Source organism: Crocuta crocuta, unplaced genomic scaffold, assembly GCF_008692635.1.
Source record: "Crocuta crocuta isolate KB4526 unplaced genomic scaffold, BGI_CrCroc_1.0 scaffold116, whole genome shotgun sequence".
NCBI classification, from domain to species: Eukaryota; Metazoa; Chordata; class Mammalia; order Carnivora; family Hyaenidae; genus Crocuta; species Crocuta crocuta.
Window position 1 is genome coordinate 3,189,272 of NW_027531562.1, and position 19,899 is coordinate 3,209,170.

Here is a 19,899-nt window from a genome sequence, read left to right on the forward strand (position 1 = left end):
GAGAGGGTACTAACACTTGCGAGCCTACTATTTAGAAATGTAGTGTTTTGAACTTTTAATAGTTGATATAATCTGATTTTATCTTTAATTTGCTTATATACCTAAAGTATTTAAAACTTGCTTTGTTAATTCCTTGGGATATTAAGTTTTGCTTGTTAATGGTTTTATAGTTTCTATATAAATATCAGTTTTCCAAAAAGTTCTAAAGAATGTTTTTAAATCATTAAATTAAAAATCACTTGTCTCTATTGTTTGCATTTAGTTTAAATTTTGTTTAGAGAAAACTCTTATAGTAAAACAGATTTTGTTGAATAATGTATTTCTTTGTTTTAAGCAAGATACTCTTGGAAACTATAGTAATCGTGAAATAACTTAAGGCTTGTATTAGCTCAGTGGTGAATATTTTGCACTGGTGACCTCTAGTGGTCTTGCAATTTAAAAGTGATCTGTCAGTATTAAGTAATTTTTTTTTTTTTTGGGTCTCATGTGATAATCACATGCTGATTGTTGAACCTGTTGAACTCAGATGATGAACAAAATATGATCCCAGTTTTCTTCCTCTTTACTCATATTTGTAGAAAGAAAAATTGTCTTAAAAACAACATTAGAGGGGCACCTGGGTGACTCAGTCGGTTAAGCGTCCGACTTCGGCTCAGGTCACGATCTCACTGTTTGTGGGTTCAAGCCCTGCGTCGGGCTCTGTGCTGACTGCCAGCTCAGAGCTTGGAGCCTGCTTTCGATTCTGTGCCTCTCTCACTCTCTGACCTTCTGTCTCTCTCTCTCTCAGAAGTAAATAAAACGTTAAAAAAATTTTTTAGGGGCGCCTGGGTGGCTTAGTCGGTTAAGCGNTTAAATTAGAATTTGTTACTCTATAGGCCCCTGGTTGGCTCAGTTGGTTAAGTATGTAACTTTGGCTCAGGTCATGATCTCACAGTACATGATTTCACTGTTCATGGGATTGAGCACAATATCGGGCTCTGTATTGACAATTCAGAGCCGGGAGCTTGCCTCAGAATCTGTGTCTTCCTCATTCTCTTACTCTCTGTCCTTACCCTGCTCGTGCGTGCTCGCGCTCTCGCGCGCGCTCTCTCTCTCTCTCTCTCTCTCTCTCTCACGCACACACATTCTCTCCCTGTCTCTCAAAAATAAACAAATTATTTGTTACTCTGGATTAACTGAGATTAGATACAGAAACAAATTTATAAGGTTCGTTTCTGTTAATACAGTATATTTATAGTAATGAATTTCAAGCTAATTATCACCTTTATAATCTTAAAGTCAAATAATTAAAAACATTAAAATTAGTTGACTTGGGCAAATAAAAAAATGAAAATTTGTGGTTTTTAAAAGCCCTTCCTCTGTTGACAATACTATACACTCCATGGTGGAACCTTTTTCTGTTATCTAAAGGGCCTAGGTCATTAACCACATCTTCACAGTAACAATATACCTCTTAAATCTAACCATAAAGAATGATTTTTAAAACATTAAAAAAATATGAATATATTTGTAGAAAAGTATATAAAACATAATTGTACAGTTTAGTCAGTTATTATAAAGAGAGCAACCATGATATAACTCTTGGAGAAGTTAAGAAATCAGAGCTGCTATTACGCCAGGATCCTTAACCACTTGGTCCTTCCAAATTATTGCGTGCCTCCTTCCCTCATAGGGATAACCACTATTGGTTTTGTGTAATCATTTTATTGCTTTTCTTTATATGTTTCTAAGTGTGCATTGCTCAGATGTATTAGTTTAGTTATGTCTGATAGTGAACTTTATATAAATGGAATCATATAAGAGGTTGTCTTTTGTGTCTTGCTTTCCCCCTCAACATTGTATTACTTCATAAATGTTATGTGTGGCTGTAGTTTGTTCATTTCCTTTGCTCCATAGTATTTCATTGTAGTAGTATGCCACAATTTATCTCTTCTCTAATTGATGGCTATTTAGATTGTTTGCAACCTTTGGCTGTTACAAGAAATGGTTTTGGGAATGGAATATTGTTTTACATGTCTCCCAGTACTTACATATGTACATGTATTTCTTTTGGGTCTGTATCTAGGAATTTTGGGTTTAATCTATTTATATCTTCAGTATGATTAAAAAAAAAACTTTTTCAAAGAGGCTATACCAGTTTATGGTCCCTTAGTCATTTATAGGAATTTGTTGGTTCACACCTCCTCAAAAATTGTGTTGTCAGATTTTATTTAAAATGTTTAACCAGTTGGGTATTGTGTTACTTTATTGGTATTTTTACTTTGTATTCCTTTGAGTGCAGATGAGATTGAGAACTCTTTCATATATTGATTGGCCTTTTTGATATCTTGTGACCTGGTATAGGGTAAGTCTTTTTACAATATTTCCATCAGGCTCTCTTTTTTAATTACATGGTGTGCCTTTTGGGGAGTGGATATGAATTCTGTATTTTTAAGTTTATTCTTTTTGACAGAGAGAATGTGAGCAGGGGAGCAGGGAGAGAAAGAGGGACAGAGAGAAAGAATCTCAAGCAGGTCCATGTTGTCAGCACAGAGCCCGAGGCCGGGCTCTATCTGATGAACTGTAAGATCAAGACCTGAGCCGAAACCAAGAGTCAGACATTTAACCAAGTGAGCCATCTAGGCACCCCTGGTTCGCCTTTTTTAAAAAAAGTTTTTTTAAATACTTAAAATGGTTAAGATGGTAAATACTGTTAAGCTTTTTAGCAGTTTTTTAAAAGTGTATAAGTAGTGTTAAGTATATCCACATTGTTGTGAAACATATCTTCAGAACTTTTTCCATCTTGCACATCTGAAACTTTAAACCTATTAAACAACAATTCTTCCCCCTCTCCTGTTTAACTACCATTCTACTTTCAGTTACTATCAGTTTCACTACTTCCATATACTTCGTAGATGTGAAATCATACATATTTGTCTTAATGTGACTGCCTCATTTTATACAGTGTCCTGACGGTTTATTCATGTAGCATGTGGCAAAATTTCTTTCCATTTTAAGGCCAAATAACACTCCTTGGTATGTATATGTATTTTGTTTATTCATCAACTGATGGAGAGTTGTGTTTCCTCCACCTCTTGGTTTTTTCATATAGGGCTGCTATGGTATGTCTTTTCGTTCTCTTAATAGTGCCTTTTTGCAGAGCAGACATGTTTCCAATTTTAATAAAGTTTGATTTTTTCCCCCATGGATCATGCTTTTGATTTTTGTGTTTAAAAGCTCATAATCAAACACAGAGTGACCTAGTTTTCTCCTTTTATTTTCTAAAAGTTTTATAGTTTTGAGGTACATGTTTAGTATATACTAAATATTTATATAGATAGTAAATATGTATCTATGTTTATATGCATATATATACACATAATAAATGTATATATGTATGTCTGTATATATGAACAGGGTAAGTCTTGAGGTCTGACATTGTCAGTCTTCCAGCTTGTCCTTCTGAATTGTGTTTGTTATTCTTGGTCTTTTGCCTTTCCATATAAAGTTTATTTTTATTTTATTTTTTAATGTTTATTTTCTGTGCTGATAGCAGAGAGCCCCATATGGGGCTCAAACTCACAAACTATGAGATCATGACCTGAGCTGAAGTCAGAAGCTTAACCAAATGAGCTACCCAGACACCCCTCCACATAAAGTTTAGAATCATTTTGTCGATATATACAAAATAACTTCCTGGGACTTTTGTAGGACTCCATTGAATCTACAGATAGAGTTGAAGATTTGACATCTCAAAATTTTGAGTTTTCCTGTCCATGTACATGGAATATCTCTTCATTTATTCAGATTTTTTATTTCTTTCATTAGAATTTTTTGTAGTTTTCCTCATGTAGATTCTTGTGCATCTTTTTCTGGATTTATAGCTACTATTTATATTCCTTTTTTGGTGCTAATATGAATAGTATTACTGTTTTCAGTTTCAAATTCGTATTGTTCATTTCCGGTATATGAGAAAGCAATGAACTTTTATATATTTACCTTGTATCCTGCAGCCTTGCTGTAATTGCTCATTAGATCTAGAAGGGTTTATTGTGGTGGTGGTGGTGGTGGTGAATTCTTTAGAATTTTCTACATAGACATGTCACCCGCAAATAGAGTTGCCTTCCTTCTTGATCTGTATACTTAAAAATTTTCCTTTTCTTCCTTATGGAATGCTTTGTGGATTTGAATGTTATCCTTGCACAGGGCAGTGCTCATCTTTTCTGTATTCTAATTAAAATGTTCTTTTTTTGCCTATTTCAATAATTAGGACTTTGAGTACAGTGTTGAATAGGAGTGATAAAAGGGGACATCCTTTCATTGTTCCTGATCTTAGGAAGGAAAGCGTCTAGTTTCTTACTATTAAATAGGATATTTAGCTGCTATAGGTTCTGGTAGATTATTGTTATAAGAGTTCCTTTCTATCCCTAGTTTCCTGAGAGTTTTTTATCCTGAATGGGTAACTGATTTTGTCAAATGCTGTTTGTGCATATATTAATATGGTCATACAGTTTTTCTTTTTGGACATAATTGGCCAATAATAATAGCATATAGTAATAGATGTTCAAATGTTGACCCAGTCTTGCATATCTGAGATAAATTTCACTTGTTATATAGTTCTTTGTGGATTCAATTTGCTAATAAATTGTTGAGGGATTTTGCATATTTGTTCATGAAAGAGGTATTAGTAGTTTTCCTTTCTTGTGATGTCTGTTTGGTTTTGGTATTAGAGTAATGCTGCCTTCATCCAGTAAGTTAGCAAGTGTACCTTCTGATTCTGTGTCCTGGTTGCAGTGATAGAGAACTGGTATCATTTCTTCCTTAAACTTTCTTAAATTCATTAGTGAATTCATCTGGACCTGATGACTTCTGATTTGGAATATAATTAATTATTGATTGAATTTCTTTAATAGATACAGGCCTATTCCGATGATCTGTTTCTCCAGTGTGAATTTTGGTAGATTGTGTTTCAAGGATTGGTCCATTTAATCTGAGTTATCAAGTTTGTGGGCCTAGAGTTAATAATATTCCTTTATTTTCCATTCACTGTCCATGGGATTTATAACGATGACACCTCCTTCATTTCTTTTTTCTTTTTTCTTTTTTAAAAAATTTTCTAATGTTTATTTTTGAGAGAGAGAGAGATTGGAGAAGGAGCTGAGAGAGAGGCAGACACGGAATCCCAAGCAGGCTCCAGGCTCTGAGCTGTCAGCATAGAGCCCAGCATGGGGCTCGAACTCACCACCATGCGATCATGACCTGAGCCAAAGTCAGATGCTCAACTGACCAAGCCACCTAGGCGCCCCAATGTTTCCTTCATTTCTGATACTTATTTCTATCTTCGCTACTTTTTTGTTTTTCTTGGTTAGCTTGGCTGGAGGTGGCTAGATGTTACTCTATTTTGTTGATCTTTTCAAAGAATCTGTTTCAATGATATTTTCAAAATTTTATGTGATTAGCATATAATGTAATATTGTTTTCAGTGATTTATCATTTACGTATAGCACCTAATACTCAACATGACAAGGGGCCCTCCTTAGTAGCCATCACCCATTTAGCCCATCTCCCACTCACCTCCCTCCATCAACCGTCAACTCTCTATCAAAAAGAGTCTCTTATGGTTTGTTTCTATCTCTCTTTTCCTCTTCCCATTTATTCATCTGTTTTGTTCCTTAAATTATACATATGAGTGAAATCATATAGTATTTTCCTCTGCCTGACTTATTTCCTTTAGCATAATACACTCTAGCTCCATCCATGTCATTGCAATTTCATTGATACCCTTTATTGGTTTACTGTTTTCAATTCTAATGATTTCTGTTCTAATTTCTATTCTGCTCTCTGTAAGTTTATAGTGCTTTTCTTTCTTTACTGTCCTAAGATGGAAGCTAAATAGTTGGTTTTAGGGCTTCTTTTCTTTCTTTCTTTCTCTTTCTTTCTTTCTTTTTAAATATGACCCTTTATATACATATTTTTTTGTAAAAAAATATATATTTTTACAAATATTTTTTACAAATATATTTTTTACAAATATATATATATATATTTTTACAAATAGTTTATTGTCAAGTNGTGTTAGGGCTTCTTTTCAAAAACATACTTTGACTGCTATAAATTTCCCTGAAAGCACTGCTTTTTATACATCCTCCAAATTTTAATAAGTTTTATATTTGTTTCTTTAGTAAAAAAAATACTTTAAATTTGTTTTAAATACCTTCTATCCTGGGGCACTTGTGTGACTCAGTCAGTTAAGCATCTGACTCTTGATTTCAGCTTAGGTCATGATCTCATGGTTAGTGGGATAGAGCCCTACATCAGGCAACATGCTGAGCACCCCTCTCTCTCTCTGCCTCTCCTCTATGCTCTCTTGCTCTCTCTCAAAATAAATAAACGTAAAAAAAGAAAGAAAGCTGAAGCAGTTACATTAATTTCAAATAAAGCAGACTTTAGGCCAAGCTAAATAGTTAGGGATAAAAAGATACATTGCATAATGATAAAGGGGTCAGTTCTCCAAAAGGACATAATAATCCTTAATATGTATGCCCTAACAAAAGTGTGTCAAAATCTGAGAGCAAAAACTGATAAAACTGCATAGAGAAATAGACTAAATCACTACTATAGATGGAGACTTCTACACTCCTGTATTAGCAACTAACAATTCTAACATACAGAAAAGTAGAAAATTGATATCTGTAGAATATTTTAACCAACAAGGCTATTCACATTCTTCTCAAGCCTGTATGGACCATTCACCAGTAAAGGCCACATTCTGAAGCATAAAACCCACATCAACAAATTTAAAAGATTAAAAATCATACGAACGTGCTCTCTAAGAATGTATCTTTTCATTGGCTTTAAATTCACATTTAAAGTGATTTTAAGAGTACATTTGTCATGATGAGCACTGAGTAATGTGTAGAATTCTTGAATCATTATATGGTATACCTTCTTTAATATAATCATTTATAGCTCTAAGTTTTCCCCTCAGAGCTGCTTTTGCTGCATCCCATAGGTTTTGATATGTTGTGTTTTCATTTTTATTCCTTTAAAAATTTTTTTTAAATGTTTTATTTATTTCTGAGAGAGAGAGAGAGAGACAGCAGGAGCAGGGGGGTTAGAGAGAAAGGGAGACACAGAATCTGAAAGAGGCTCTAGACTAGCTGTCAGCACAGAGCTAGCTGTCAGCATAGAGCCCGACGCAGGACTTGAACCCATGAACTGTGAGATCATGACCTGAGCCAAAGTGGGACGCTCAACTAACTGATTGAGCCACCCAGGCGCCCCTTCATTTTTATTCCTGAGCGTTTCCTTATTTTCCTTGTGATTTAAGAGTGTGTTGTTCAATTTCCACTAATGTGTGAGTATTCCAGTTTTCTTTGTTACTGATTCTTTTTCTCTATTATAGTTAGAGAATTTTTTTTTAATCTTTTAAATCTGTTGAGATTTAATTTGCATGAACATATGGTCCATCCTGGAGAGTGTCCCATGTGTGCTGAGAAGAATGTGTATTCTTTTGTTGGGTAGAGTGTTCTGTATAATACATCTGTTAGATCTAGTTGGTTTATTGTGTTGTTGAAGATCTGTTCCCTTCTTTCTGATTCTCTGACCTTTTATTAAGAATGAAATATTGAAGTCTCTAGGTATTACTGTGAAATTATTTCTCCCTTCAATTTTGCTTCATATACTTGATCATCTTATTAAGTACATAAATATTTATAATTGTTTTATCTTCTTGCTGTATTGAACTTTTTGGTAGTGTATAATGCCCTTTGTCTCTTGCAATCTGTTTTGATTTAAAATATTTTTTTTTAAATTTTTTTAATGTTTTATTTATTTCTAGGAGAGAGAGAGAGACAGTGTGAGCAGGGGAGGGTCAGAGAGAGAGGGAGTCACAGACTGAAACAGGCTCCAGGCTCTGAGCTGGCAGTCAGCACAGAGCCCGACGCGGGGCTCGAACCCACGAACCGCAAGATCATGACCTAAGCAAAAGCCGGATGCTTAACCGACTAAGCCACCCAGGCGCCCCTGATTTAAAATATTTTTTGTCTGGGTTGCCTGGGTGACTCAGTCAGTTGAGTGTCCAACTGCAGCTCAGGTAATGATCTTGTTGTTCATGAGTTTGAGCCCTGTATCAGGCTCACTGCTGTCCGTGCAGAGCCCACTTTGGATCCTCTGTCCCCCCACCTTTCTCTGCCCCTCCCCCACTTAGGCTCCTCTCTCTCTCTCAAAAATAATAAAAAATAAAATAAATTCACACACACACAAAATCTTTCTTTGTCTGATAATAGTATAGAAGGTTTACAGACTTTAATAGTAAATGTATTGGGCTTTATGAGCAATGTTTTGGGTCTGTGTTACATATTCTTTCATTTATTGTTTTTTAAAAAGCCATTTTTGACTCTGGAAATCCAAAAATAAGCCTGAGGTAGGTTACTAATCCCTGCTGTATCTTGAACAGAACTTTTTAAATGGTAATGATTTATTCATCCTTTTCTTTATGGTTAGCGCTTTTGTCTTGCTCAAGAATTGTTTCTTCAATCTGAGATTTTGAAGATATATTATTAGATCCTAAAAACATTATTATTCTGCCTTCACATTTAGGTCTATAATCCTGCAACTGGTATGTCAGGCAGAAATTTTATTTTATCTCTCCTTCCCTATGTGTTTACCATGTATACTGAGCCTAAGGGGCAGAAAGAGGGAGAGAAACAGACAGACAGAATCTGAAGCAGGCTCCAGGCCCTGAGTTGTCAGCACTGTGCCTGACGTGGGGCTCAAACTCTCAAACCATGAGATCATGACTTGACTCGAAGTCGGACACTCATCTGACAGAGCCACCCAGTCACTCCTTTAAGCATAATTTTTGATGTTTCCATTCTTTCCTTGATGTTGTAAACTTCTACTTTCATAAATTATGTGACTTCATATATATTAGTTTGTTTCTGGGATTTCTGTTTAATTTTTTATCTGTCTATCCCTGTACCTATCACTGTTTTAATTTCCCTAGTTTCAGAAACCATCTTTTTTTTTTTTTTTAATGTTTTATTTCTGACAGAGGGAGAGAGAGAGGCAGGCAGGCAGGCAGCATCAGCAGGGGAGGGGCAGAGAGAGAAGGCACAGAGTCAGAAGCAGACTCCAGGCTCTGAGCTAGCTGTCAGCCCAGAGCCCAAAGCGGGGCTCAAACCCATGAACTGTGAGATCATGATCTGAGTCGAAGTCGGATGCTTAACTGACTGAGCCACCCAGGCGTTCCTCAGAAACCATCTTAATTTCTGGTAGTGCAAGTTCTGCCACTTCTTCCCTGGCAATTGTCTTGCCTGTTCTTGATAATTTGAATTTTTTGGTAAATTTTAGAATCAGCTTGTCAAGTTCTATACACACACACACACACACACACTGAAAGTTTGATTGGAATTACTAATTAACTCTTAGTTTGCATGAAAATTATTTTTATGAGTCTGCTAGTCCATTTAGATTCTTTTCTGTACAGATTGCAGCTTTTTGTGCAGATATTTTGCACATTTTTGTTTATTCCTAGATGCTTTTGTTTTTGATGGCCATTGTACTATGTTGTGCCTATTTTTTTGTGGTTACTTTTTTTAATGCTTACTTTTGAGAGAGAGCTGGGGTTGGGGGTGGGGTGAGGGCAGAGAGAGGTAAACAGAGAACTCAAAGCGGGCTCCAAGCTCCAGGCTGTCAGCAAAGAGCCAGGCGCAGGTCTCAAACTTACAAACTGCGACATCAGTGACCTGAGCTGAAGTCCAATGCTTAACTGACTGAGCCACCCAGGTGCCCCTGTCGTTACTTTTTAGTGTTTGTTTGCTGAGACGCTGCTACTTATGGTGCATTATGTCCTTTAAAAATAGCTCAGAATTCATTGCTATTAACTTATTAAAGGTTGTCTCTTATTTAATTGGTCTTTTTAAAAAATCACTGTCAGACATAATCTTTACCTTTTCAGAATATCTATATAGACACTTTGTGATACACGGTCATAAGTAGTATGACCAGTAGTCATATCTGATACTTGCATTTTACCCCCATCCTTGAGTTAGGATATGTCCTTTAAAACATACTGTCTTAATGAATTCTCACCTTTTTTTTTTTGTCCTTTGTGTTTGTGAATTATCTTTCTTCAACTCCTTTTCAGAAGCTGCTGTGGGATTCTTGTTTTTGTGTGTAGTTTGTTCTTGTTTGTTTAATTTACTAGATTCTCTGCATATAGGTTGTTTTTAGTATGAAAATGAATGCTAAGGCAAGAAATGAAAATGAATTCTCACAATAGTGTAAGATTGTAGTGCCTGCTTCGGTAGCACATACACAATAGTGTAGATTCTAATAGGGAGCATTACCACTGTGTAGTTATTTTTGTTTGTTTTTTGTTTTATGTTTTTTAAATCCCTAAGAGGACACTATGACTTACACGTAGGTAGTTTCAGTGCCTTTCTCGTTGGAAAATCACTGATTATCGATTTAAAGGAGCAGAATAAAATGAGCTTCTTGCATTTCTTCCCTGCTAATTGTAGAATGCTTAGAAGATCTGGAAAGTGGAATCACATAATGCTTTCACAGTATGTGATTCATGGTTTTGTGTTTTTGTTTTTTTAACCAGTCAATATGAGGATGGGTCAGTATCTGCAGATTAATAAATATGATGTATCACCTTAACATAATGAAGGATAAACCCATATGATCATCTCAGTAGATGCAGAAAAAGCATCTGCTGATATTCTACTGACAAAATTCAGTACCCTTTCATGATAAAGACTCAACAAAGTATGTTTAGAGGGAACATACCTCAACATGATAAAAGTCATATATGACAAGACCACAACTAATATACAAGGCCACAACTAAGATCAGAAACAAGACAAGGGTGTTCACTTGTCACTTTTATTGAACATACAACTGAAAATCCTACACATAGCATTCAGACCAGAAGTTGGGGACAGGGGGAAGGCATCCACATTGGTAAGGAAGAAGTAAAGTCATCACTATTTGCAGATGACATGATACTATATATAGAAAATCCTGAAGACTCTACTCAAAAACTATCAGAACTAATAAATTCAGTAAAGTCATAGGATACAAAATTAATTTACAGAATTCTGTTGAATTTACATAAACTAATAATGAAGCAGTAGAAGAAGAAATTTTAAGAAAACAATCCCATTTACAATTGCACTAAAAGGAATGAAATACCTAGGAAGAAATTTAGCCATGAAGGTGAGAGAGCTGTCTTTTGAAAACTAGAAAATACTGATGAAAGAAATTGAAGACCGCACAAATGGGAAAGTATATCATGTTTATGGATTGGAAGAATTAATATTGTCAGAATGTCCATACTACTCAGACCAGTGTACAGATCCAGTATAATCCCTATGAAAGTACCAATAGTGTATTTAACAGAACTAGAACAAACAATCCCAAGATTTGTATGGACCCACAAAGCACCCCAAATGGTTAAAGTAGTCATGAAAAAGAAGAGTAAAGCTGGAGGTATCACAATCCCAGATTTCAAGATACACTACAAAACTATAGTAATGAAAACAGTATGGTACTGGCATAAAAACAGTCACATGGATCAGTGGAACAGGATAGAGAACCCAGAAATATGTCCATACTTATATGGTTAATTATGGTAAAGGAGGCAAGAGTATACAGTGAGGAAAAGATAGTGTCTTCAATAAATGGTGTTGGGAAGACCAGATAGCTACATGCAGAAGAATGAAAGGAGACCAATTTCTTTCACTATCCGCAAAACAAATTGCAAATGGATTAAGGACATAAACATGAGACCTGAAACCATAAGACTCCTGAAAGAAAACAGGAGAAAACGGTTTGCTAAATATGTTCTCTCAGGCAAGGGAAACAAAAGCAAAAATAAACTATTGGGACTACACCAAAATAAAAAGACTTTGCACAATGAAGGAAACCATCAACAATGTCAAGAGCTGTCTGGGGTGCCAGGGTGGCTCAGTCAGTTAAGTGTCTGACTTTAGCTCAGGTTGTGATCTCACGGTTTGTGGGTTCAAGCCCTGCATCAGGCTCTCTACTATCAGCACAGTGCCTGCTTCAGTTCCTCTCTCCCCCACCCCAACTCCCCACACCTCCTCTGCTCACTTGCTCATGTACTGTCTCTCAAAAATGAACAAAAATCAATCTGGGGGTACCTGGGTGGCTCAGTTGGTTAAGCTTCCAACTCTTGATTTCAGCTCAGGTCATAATCTCACAGTTTGTTGAGTTCAGGCCCCACATTGGGCTCTGCACTGACAGTGTGGAGCCTGCTTGGGATTCTCTCTCTGTGCTTACTTCCCAGCTTGCATTGTCTCTCTCAAAAAAAAATAAATTAAAAAAAAATATTAAAAAGTAATAATGATAACAATCTGGTTCACAAATGTGTAGAGACCCAAATAGACACTTTTCCAAGAAGACATTTGGATGAGGGCAAGAGACATGTGAAAAGATGGTCACATCACTAATCATCAGGGAAATGGATAACAAAACCGTAGTGACCTGTTGCCTTAGACCTGTCAGAATGGCTAATATCATAAAGACAAGAAATAACAAGTATTGGTGAGAATATGGAGAAAAGGGAACCATCATGCACCATTGATGGGAATGTGTAAATTGCTGTAACCACTGTGGAGAACAAGCTGGAGATTTCTTTAAAAAATTGAAAATAGAGGGGTGCCTCAGTGACTCAGTTGGTTAAGCGTTTGACTTTGGCTCAGGTCATAAACTCATGGTTTGTGAGTTTGAGCCCCATGTTGAGCTCTGTGCTGACCGCTCAGAGACTGGAGCCTGCTTCAGATTCTGTGTGTGTGTGTCTCTCTCTGTTCCTCCCCTTCTTATACTCAGTCTATCTCTCTCAAAAGAAGATTAAAAATTTTTTAATGAAAAGAATTAAAAATAGAAATACCATATGATCCATTAATTTCACTAGTGGGTATTTATCTACAGAAAATGGAAATGCTAATTGGAAAAAGATGTATGCAAGAGACTCTTAAATATGGAGAACAAACAGACGGTTACTGGAGAGTTTGGGGGGTGGGGATAGCTAAATGGGTAAGGGACCTTAAGGAAACTACTCCTGTTGCACTGTTGCACTATATGCTAACTAACTTAGATGTAAATTTTTTTTAAAATCAGTAAAATTTTAAAAAGAAGAAAAAGATATATGCACCCCTGGGTTTATTGCAGCATTATTTTCAGTAGCCAAGATATGGAAGCAACCTAAATCTCCACTGATAGTTGAACAGGTAAAGACAATGGAATATTACTCAGCCATGAAAAGAATGAGATCTTGTCATTTGCAACAGCATGGATGGACCTATAACGGTTTATGCTAAGTGAAATAAGCCAGAGAAAGACAAATGTGACATGATTTCACTTTTACGTGGAATCTAAAAAACATAGTAAATTGAACAAACAGAATCATAAATACAGAGACTTAACTGGTGGTCACCAGAGGAGAGGAGGTTGGGGAATGGGCTGAATATAGGTGAAGTGGTTTAAGTGGTACAACTTGCAGTTATAGAATTGGTAAATTAGGGCAATGAAAAGTCTGGCATAGATAATATAGTCAATAATACTGTAATGGTGTTGTCTTTGTATGTTGCAAGTACTATCGTGAGAAAAAGAAAGTGCAGGCAAAAAACTTAATCAGAATTTCTTGAAGCTGTGTGATGAAATTAACCTTTTACATTTTGCTTAAGTGCTACTTTTCTCTTTAGGATCTTAGACTGTTAGGTTCTGAATAGTTACCATTCCTCCCAGATGTTTTATTTTTATTTTGAAATTTGTATTTGGAAGTATTATGTAGTTATCTAACTTCATAGGTGTTAAGGAGTTGTCGATGATTTCATTTTGTTTTTAAAGGATAATAAAGAAGAGCTTGTTTTGAGGCAGTGGACGTTTAAATGCTTACATGTTCTTATTAATCAATTTGATTTAGCTGGTCTGCTGGCCAGTGTATTTCTATATTGGAAGAACAGATCCAACTTAGTGGGTTAATTCATCTAGCTGAATTCATTTGTTCTGATTTAATGTTCACTAAAATTTTTAAAAACAAAAAATTATAATTTAGCTTACTAGTAAGTACTTAACTTACTTTTTCTTAATAAATACCCCTGTGGGTTCTCTCAGCAAGGATATTCTCCCTCATGTGAAAGTTAGTTTTATTGTAATTGTGTACATAATGGCAAATGTTTCCATACAGATGTCAAGCTCTTTAAACATCACTTTTAGTGTCAGGTGGATAAAGGGGGCTGACAATATAAAGGACCAGGAAAAGATAGGAGAGCTGTCTTTCACAGGAAATAAGGGAATTGAAAAGAAAATAATTCCTCTTATAGTAGAAAAATGACAACAGAAAGTAATGCGTTCTTTGAACATATGGTGGCTTTACTTAAATAATCTGCAGTACTCTACTATTACTGTTTCAAGCATTGAAACAATTTGGAGTGGGTGTGTAGAATAGAAAAGATTACACATCTTTAAGTATTTCTTGAACACAAAAATGGTTTTGAAGTAATGTTACTGTTTTTTGAAACAAACATCTTATTTGGAGAAAACTATTTACTTAAGAAAACAATATTTTTGTGGGTGCCTCAGTGGCCCAGTTAGTAAAGCGTCTGACTTCAGCTAAGGTTATGCTCTCATGGTTTGTGATTTCAAGCTCTGCACTGGGCTCTGTGCTGACTGCTCAGAGCCTGGAGCCTCCTTCAGATTCTGTGTCTCCCCCTCTCTCTGCCCCTCTCATGCTCATCCTCTGTTTCTCAATAATAAAAGTGTTAAAACGTGAAATAATATTGTTTTAGTTTTTTTGTGACTTATGTTAAGTAGGTTCAGTTTTTATGTATAAAACTTCCTTTTATCGTTATGGTAAAAGTGTTAATATTACAGACCTTAGGATTATAAGCAAATAGCTGATTTATAGTTATGTTGATTTTTGAAGTAATTGTGTTTGTTACCTAACAAAGTTTGATTGACTGCCTCTATCAATTTTAAAATCTTGCTGTCCTGAACAGGTTGTTACTATTTATTGTTTTCTTTTTTTAATGCATTATTAAGAAAAAATGAAAATAAATGAACCTTTTGTATTTTTAGGCCCGAATAGCATTTTTGCAAGGAGAAAGAAAAGGACAAGAAAACTTGAAGAAGGATTTAGTAAGAAGAATAAAGATGTTGGAGTATGCATTAAAACAAGAAAGGTATGTGTGCCTCATTTTCCTATAATGTAAAGTAGAACAATATTCTCTTTTATACCAGTGTGCACTATATTTGAAAATTCTTTGAAAGATAGGAAACCCTGCCCAAAATATAAGATGATACTTTGATTTGATTCTTATAAGGGAAAAGAAAAGATTTAAATCTCTAAAATTGAAGTAATATAATTTGTTATAAAATCTAAGTTTTGGAGTTTTATTTTTCTTTAAAGATTAGGAAAAAAAATTGTCTTCACTCAAGTGTATAGGTTAATTGGATAATTTACATTTTTTCTTACATAGCAGTACACTTTTTTCTCTAACTTCCTTTGCAAGTAAAGCTTAAAAAGCAGATATTCATATTATGTTTTATATGTTATCAGAGAAATATATACCAGCATTTACTTAACTGTAGAAAAGGAAAATAAATTTTTCTTTCAACAATTTATTATTAAATTTTCAGGGCAAAATATCACAAATTAAAATATGGCACAGAACTGAACCAAGGTGATTTGAAAATGCCAACCTTTGAATCAGGTAAACTGGATTCTTTTGTTAACCTTCTTCTGACCCAATTCAAGAAAAAAAATGGTTTACGGTCATTTTTATGTAACAGACATGTTTTCTTCACCCTCATTTTGCTTTGATAGTATTGGTTAGTCAGATGGTTGACCACTGCAATAATACCTAGTACTTTGGGGAAAATAATAAATGAATAAAAGTAAATAGTTTTATCTGTATCTAAATCTTGAGGTTGTTTATCCTATTTTTCCTTGTGTTGAAATCTGTATAAAATTGTGAGTGCATTTTGATATTAGAAGTAAAAGATAATGAAATATTTCTTTCTACACTTGTAGGTAGTTCTTGTCCCATCCTATAAAAGTTTAATTTTTTATTATTACAAAGATCTTTTTATCTGGAAAAGCTGTGATTAACACAGTTTAATTCTGAAAACTGGAAATTTGACTGAATTTGGAAACCTCATAGTCAGCCCTTTAGGGATAAGAGAAGGAAAAGAATCTTCACTACTTCATCTTTCACTATACAAAATCTTGCATTTTACACTAAACTAAATAGATAATGAGTGTGAGAGTAGTATCTGATGAACAGTTATGCTGAGAAGAGAGGGCTGGATATAGGAAAAAGCTAACAGTTTAATGTTAACTTTAGGGTTCTTTATGATTACAATTTGAGTAGTCTAAACATCTAACAATAAATAAGGAATACTTTGATTTATATTATGCATATTTGGAATGTTATCAATTTCTTATTTATTTCTCAGGTAGATTTAGAACTCATACATATTTTCATGGTGCATTCAAATTGAATTCTATACTGTTCTTGGATTATGGTTACTAAGACAAGAAAAAAGTGTATCTTTATTTGGATATGCAGTTTTTCTTCTTTTATAGTTGCAGCATATCTAATAAAGTCAAAGCATATATAGTAGGGAAGATAAAACTTAGATATGATGTTTTTTCTTTCAGTTCAGTGACAGTAAACTTTTTTAGTGGCAGTAAATTTTTAAAAAATAATTCATTTTTAATTTAATGTTAATATTAAATATTTAATATTAAATTTAATATTAAGTACTTAGAAAATGACAGAAACACTTCATACAACCTGTAGTTGATTTTTTTCCCCACTTACCAGTTTTATCATTTATTATATCATCAAGTAGTTGGTATCTATATAAAATTAAGAGACCAACATATGAGCAACATGGGTTTCCTTTGATCTGGCTTTTCAGAGATGGTGAAGGTTCACTTTGACAGTAGGAAACATATTATGGCTTCATCTTTGGAAAAGCAACGGTAAAAACACGGAAGGTCTATGTATTTTGACCCTTGTTGACTACAGTAGTCTTTCTTACTGCAGTTAGAGGGAGTAGAGTGGCTTTGCCATAGAGAGAAGTTAATGAATCCAGAGCTTTTCTTTGACTCCTTTTCTTTCTGTTATGGCTAGAATATTGAGAAAATAAGTATTCATTTTCTGACTCAAGGGCTGTTCCCCTAGTTGGTCTGCATAAATGTGAGGAAGAAGGCTAGTTGCAGCCACATTGTTCCTGGAGCCAGTCAGGATTGGCTAGCTGGTTTCAGTGCAATATTTTGTGTAAAAAAAATCATTAGTAGATAAATCTCTGCTGCCTACTAAAAACAGATTTGTTTTTATCTTATAAATACTTATAATCTTTTATCTTTAATACTTACAAACTTAAGTATTAAAACCTCCTCAAAATGAGGAATAAAATGACATTCAGGTGTTTCATTTACGGGAAACAGTAATAGAGTAGATTTCCTTTATTGATGTAGAAAAACTATTCATGGTTTTTAGTGAGGGTAGGGGGAAGCAATGAAGGAATGGGCAAAATATAATATACAAACAAAATCGGATAAAATGATTTACATCACAGTATGGATCGAGGTAAACATTAAACAAATTATTGTTGCCTTTTAATACTCAGAAATAAATCAAACTATAAAATACTGTCTTGACAGAAGTATAATATGCATATTTTTATACCTGTGTCTCAGTAATACATACACACACACACACCTAACCCTATAAAAAGGGTTGTATCTAAATATGTAAAGAGCTTTTTTGTGCATTTGTGGGGGGAGGAAATCTGTAACAGTAGAAAAATAGGCAAAAGAAAAGGCAACCTGTAAGAGAAGATATCCAAGTGACCAATGAGTATATGAAATGATGCTTTTTGTTATTTGTCATTGAGGAAGTAAAACCAGAGTGCAGTACATACAATTAGACACCTATCAGAATGGCTAAATTAAAATGCAAAAAAAAAAAAAAAAAGGTCAAGTCTGCTGGTGTTGGGATTGCAGATTGATAGAACTGCTCTGAAAGGGGTTTGCCAATGATACTGAAGGGAACATAGTGGTAGCAGCGTGCTCTGGGATCCAGTAATTCTACCTCTACATATTGTACTTCTTAAAATGCATACATGTGCTCATCATAAGGCTTGTATAAGAATGTTTATAGTATCTTGTAGTAAAAATCTGGAAACAATTTGACCTGCCGTGTTAGAATGGATACATATATTGTGTGATATTTTAGCATAATGGAATGTTATTTAGCAACAAAAGTAATAAAGCTGTAACTATACCTGACAACATGGACAGGTAACATAAAACTGAAAAATGATAAAAATTATTTCATGTATATCAAGTTCAAAAATTAATCTAGTTTTTATAAAGCAGGATAGTATTGATACTCTTCTAGGAATGTCTAGTGACTGGAAGAAGGTATAAGGAAAGATTGTGGGATGCTGATAATGTTTTGTTTCTTCATCTAGGAACTGGTTACATTGGTGCATTAAAAAATTCTTTGAGCTGTATGTTTTTGGTGTACTTCAAGGATATCTATAGCAAGATTATTTATAATGGAAACTGGAAACTAATGTCAACATTACTGGAGTGGTTAAATTAAGTAGGCATATACTGTCTATGGAATATTATGTAATCATCTTATGGGATATTAATCTGTATTCATTGCCATCAAGATGGTCAAATATGATAAGTGTCAAAAGCAACTTTATAGTACAGTATACACATTGGTGCCTCTCCCCATTTTTAAGAAAAGAAGTTTATGTGTGTATTTTGAGGTGAATAATAGGAATGATAAAGTCCCAAGTACTAACACTTTTAATGATAGTATTTGGGGCAGTTGTAGTTCTTTTTAAAAATGTACTTTTTGGGGATGCCTGGGTAGCTCAGTCAGTTAAGCATTTAACTTTTGGTTTTTGGCTCAGGTTGTGATTTCACAGTTCATAGAGGGCTGCATTGGGCTCTATATTGACATCACTCAGTTGGCTTGAGATTCTCTCTCTCTCCTTTTTCTGCCCCTTCCTTGCTCATGCTCTCTCTCTCAAAATAAATAAATAAACTTTAAAGAAATGTTAAAAGAATGTATTTTTTCTCCAGTGATTATGTACTGTATGTGATTTAACAGCAAACAAAATGGTATAAATAAAAAACCTATAAACAAAAATAGAAGAGCTATTAAGATGAAATAATTGTTTCTAGAAATCTTAGAAGCTCCTGTGTGTGGGGGAAGAACGAGGTGTTAATAATGGGATTATTAGGGTTAGAGAAATAAGGCCTGCAAGAAATACTTGAGTTAACCACTAGGAAGTTTCTCTTCTCATGACTCTGAGGAGTCCAGGAGCCTAACAAACGCGAGCTATGCTAAAGGTTATCAGCATTCACTGTGAGGGCTGATCCTCTATGATCCTCTCTTCTCTGCATTATCTGATTTTCATAATGGGAATTTTTAGGAAAATATTTCTGTAATATCATTAGTGCTGTTAAGTGGTTTTATTTTTTTATTTAAAATTTAAAAAAATGTTTTTTAATGTTTTTTTATTTATTTCTGAGAGAGAGAGACAGCATGAATAGGGGAGGGTCAGAGGGAGAGGGAGACACAGAATCTGAAACAGGCTCCAGGCTCTGAGCTGTCAGCACAGAGCCCAATGTGGGTTCAAACCCATAAACCGTGAGATCATGACCTGAGCCGAAGTCAGACGCTTAACCAGACTGAGCCACCCAGGCGCCCCTGATAAGTGGTTTTAAATTTCTCACTAGGGATACTTACTGAGAGTTTAACTCATCTCAGATTATAGTATTTGTTAAACTGTTTCTTAATTCATATACTTATATCTGAGAATAAAACATGACCTTTTACCTAGAGTAGAAAC

General features: G+C 34.7%; 1 protein-coding gene across 1 annotated transcript in view; it reads left to right on the forward strand.

Moving 5' to 3' along the window:
- Window positions 1-19,899, forward strand: part of STRN3 (striatin 3) — a 108,778-nt gene that overhangs the window by 37,797 nt on the left and 51,082 nt on the right. The window contains 2 exon segments of the mRNA XM_077772727.1: window positions 15,091-15,194; window positions 15,652-15,725. Coding sequence (XP_077628853.1) covers window positions 15,091-15,194; window positions 15,652-15,725 — 178 coding nt within the window.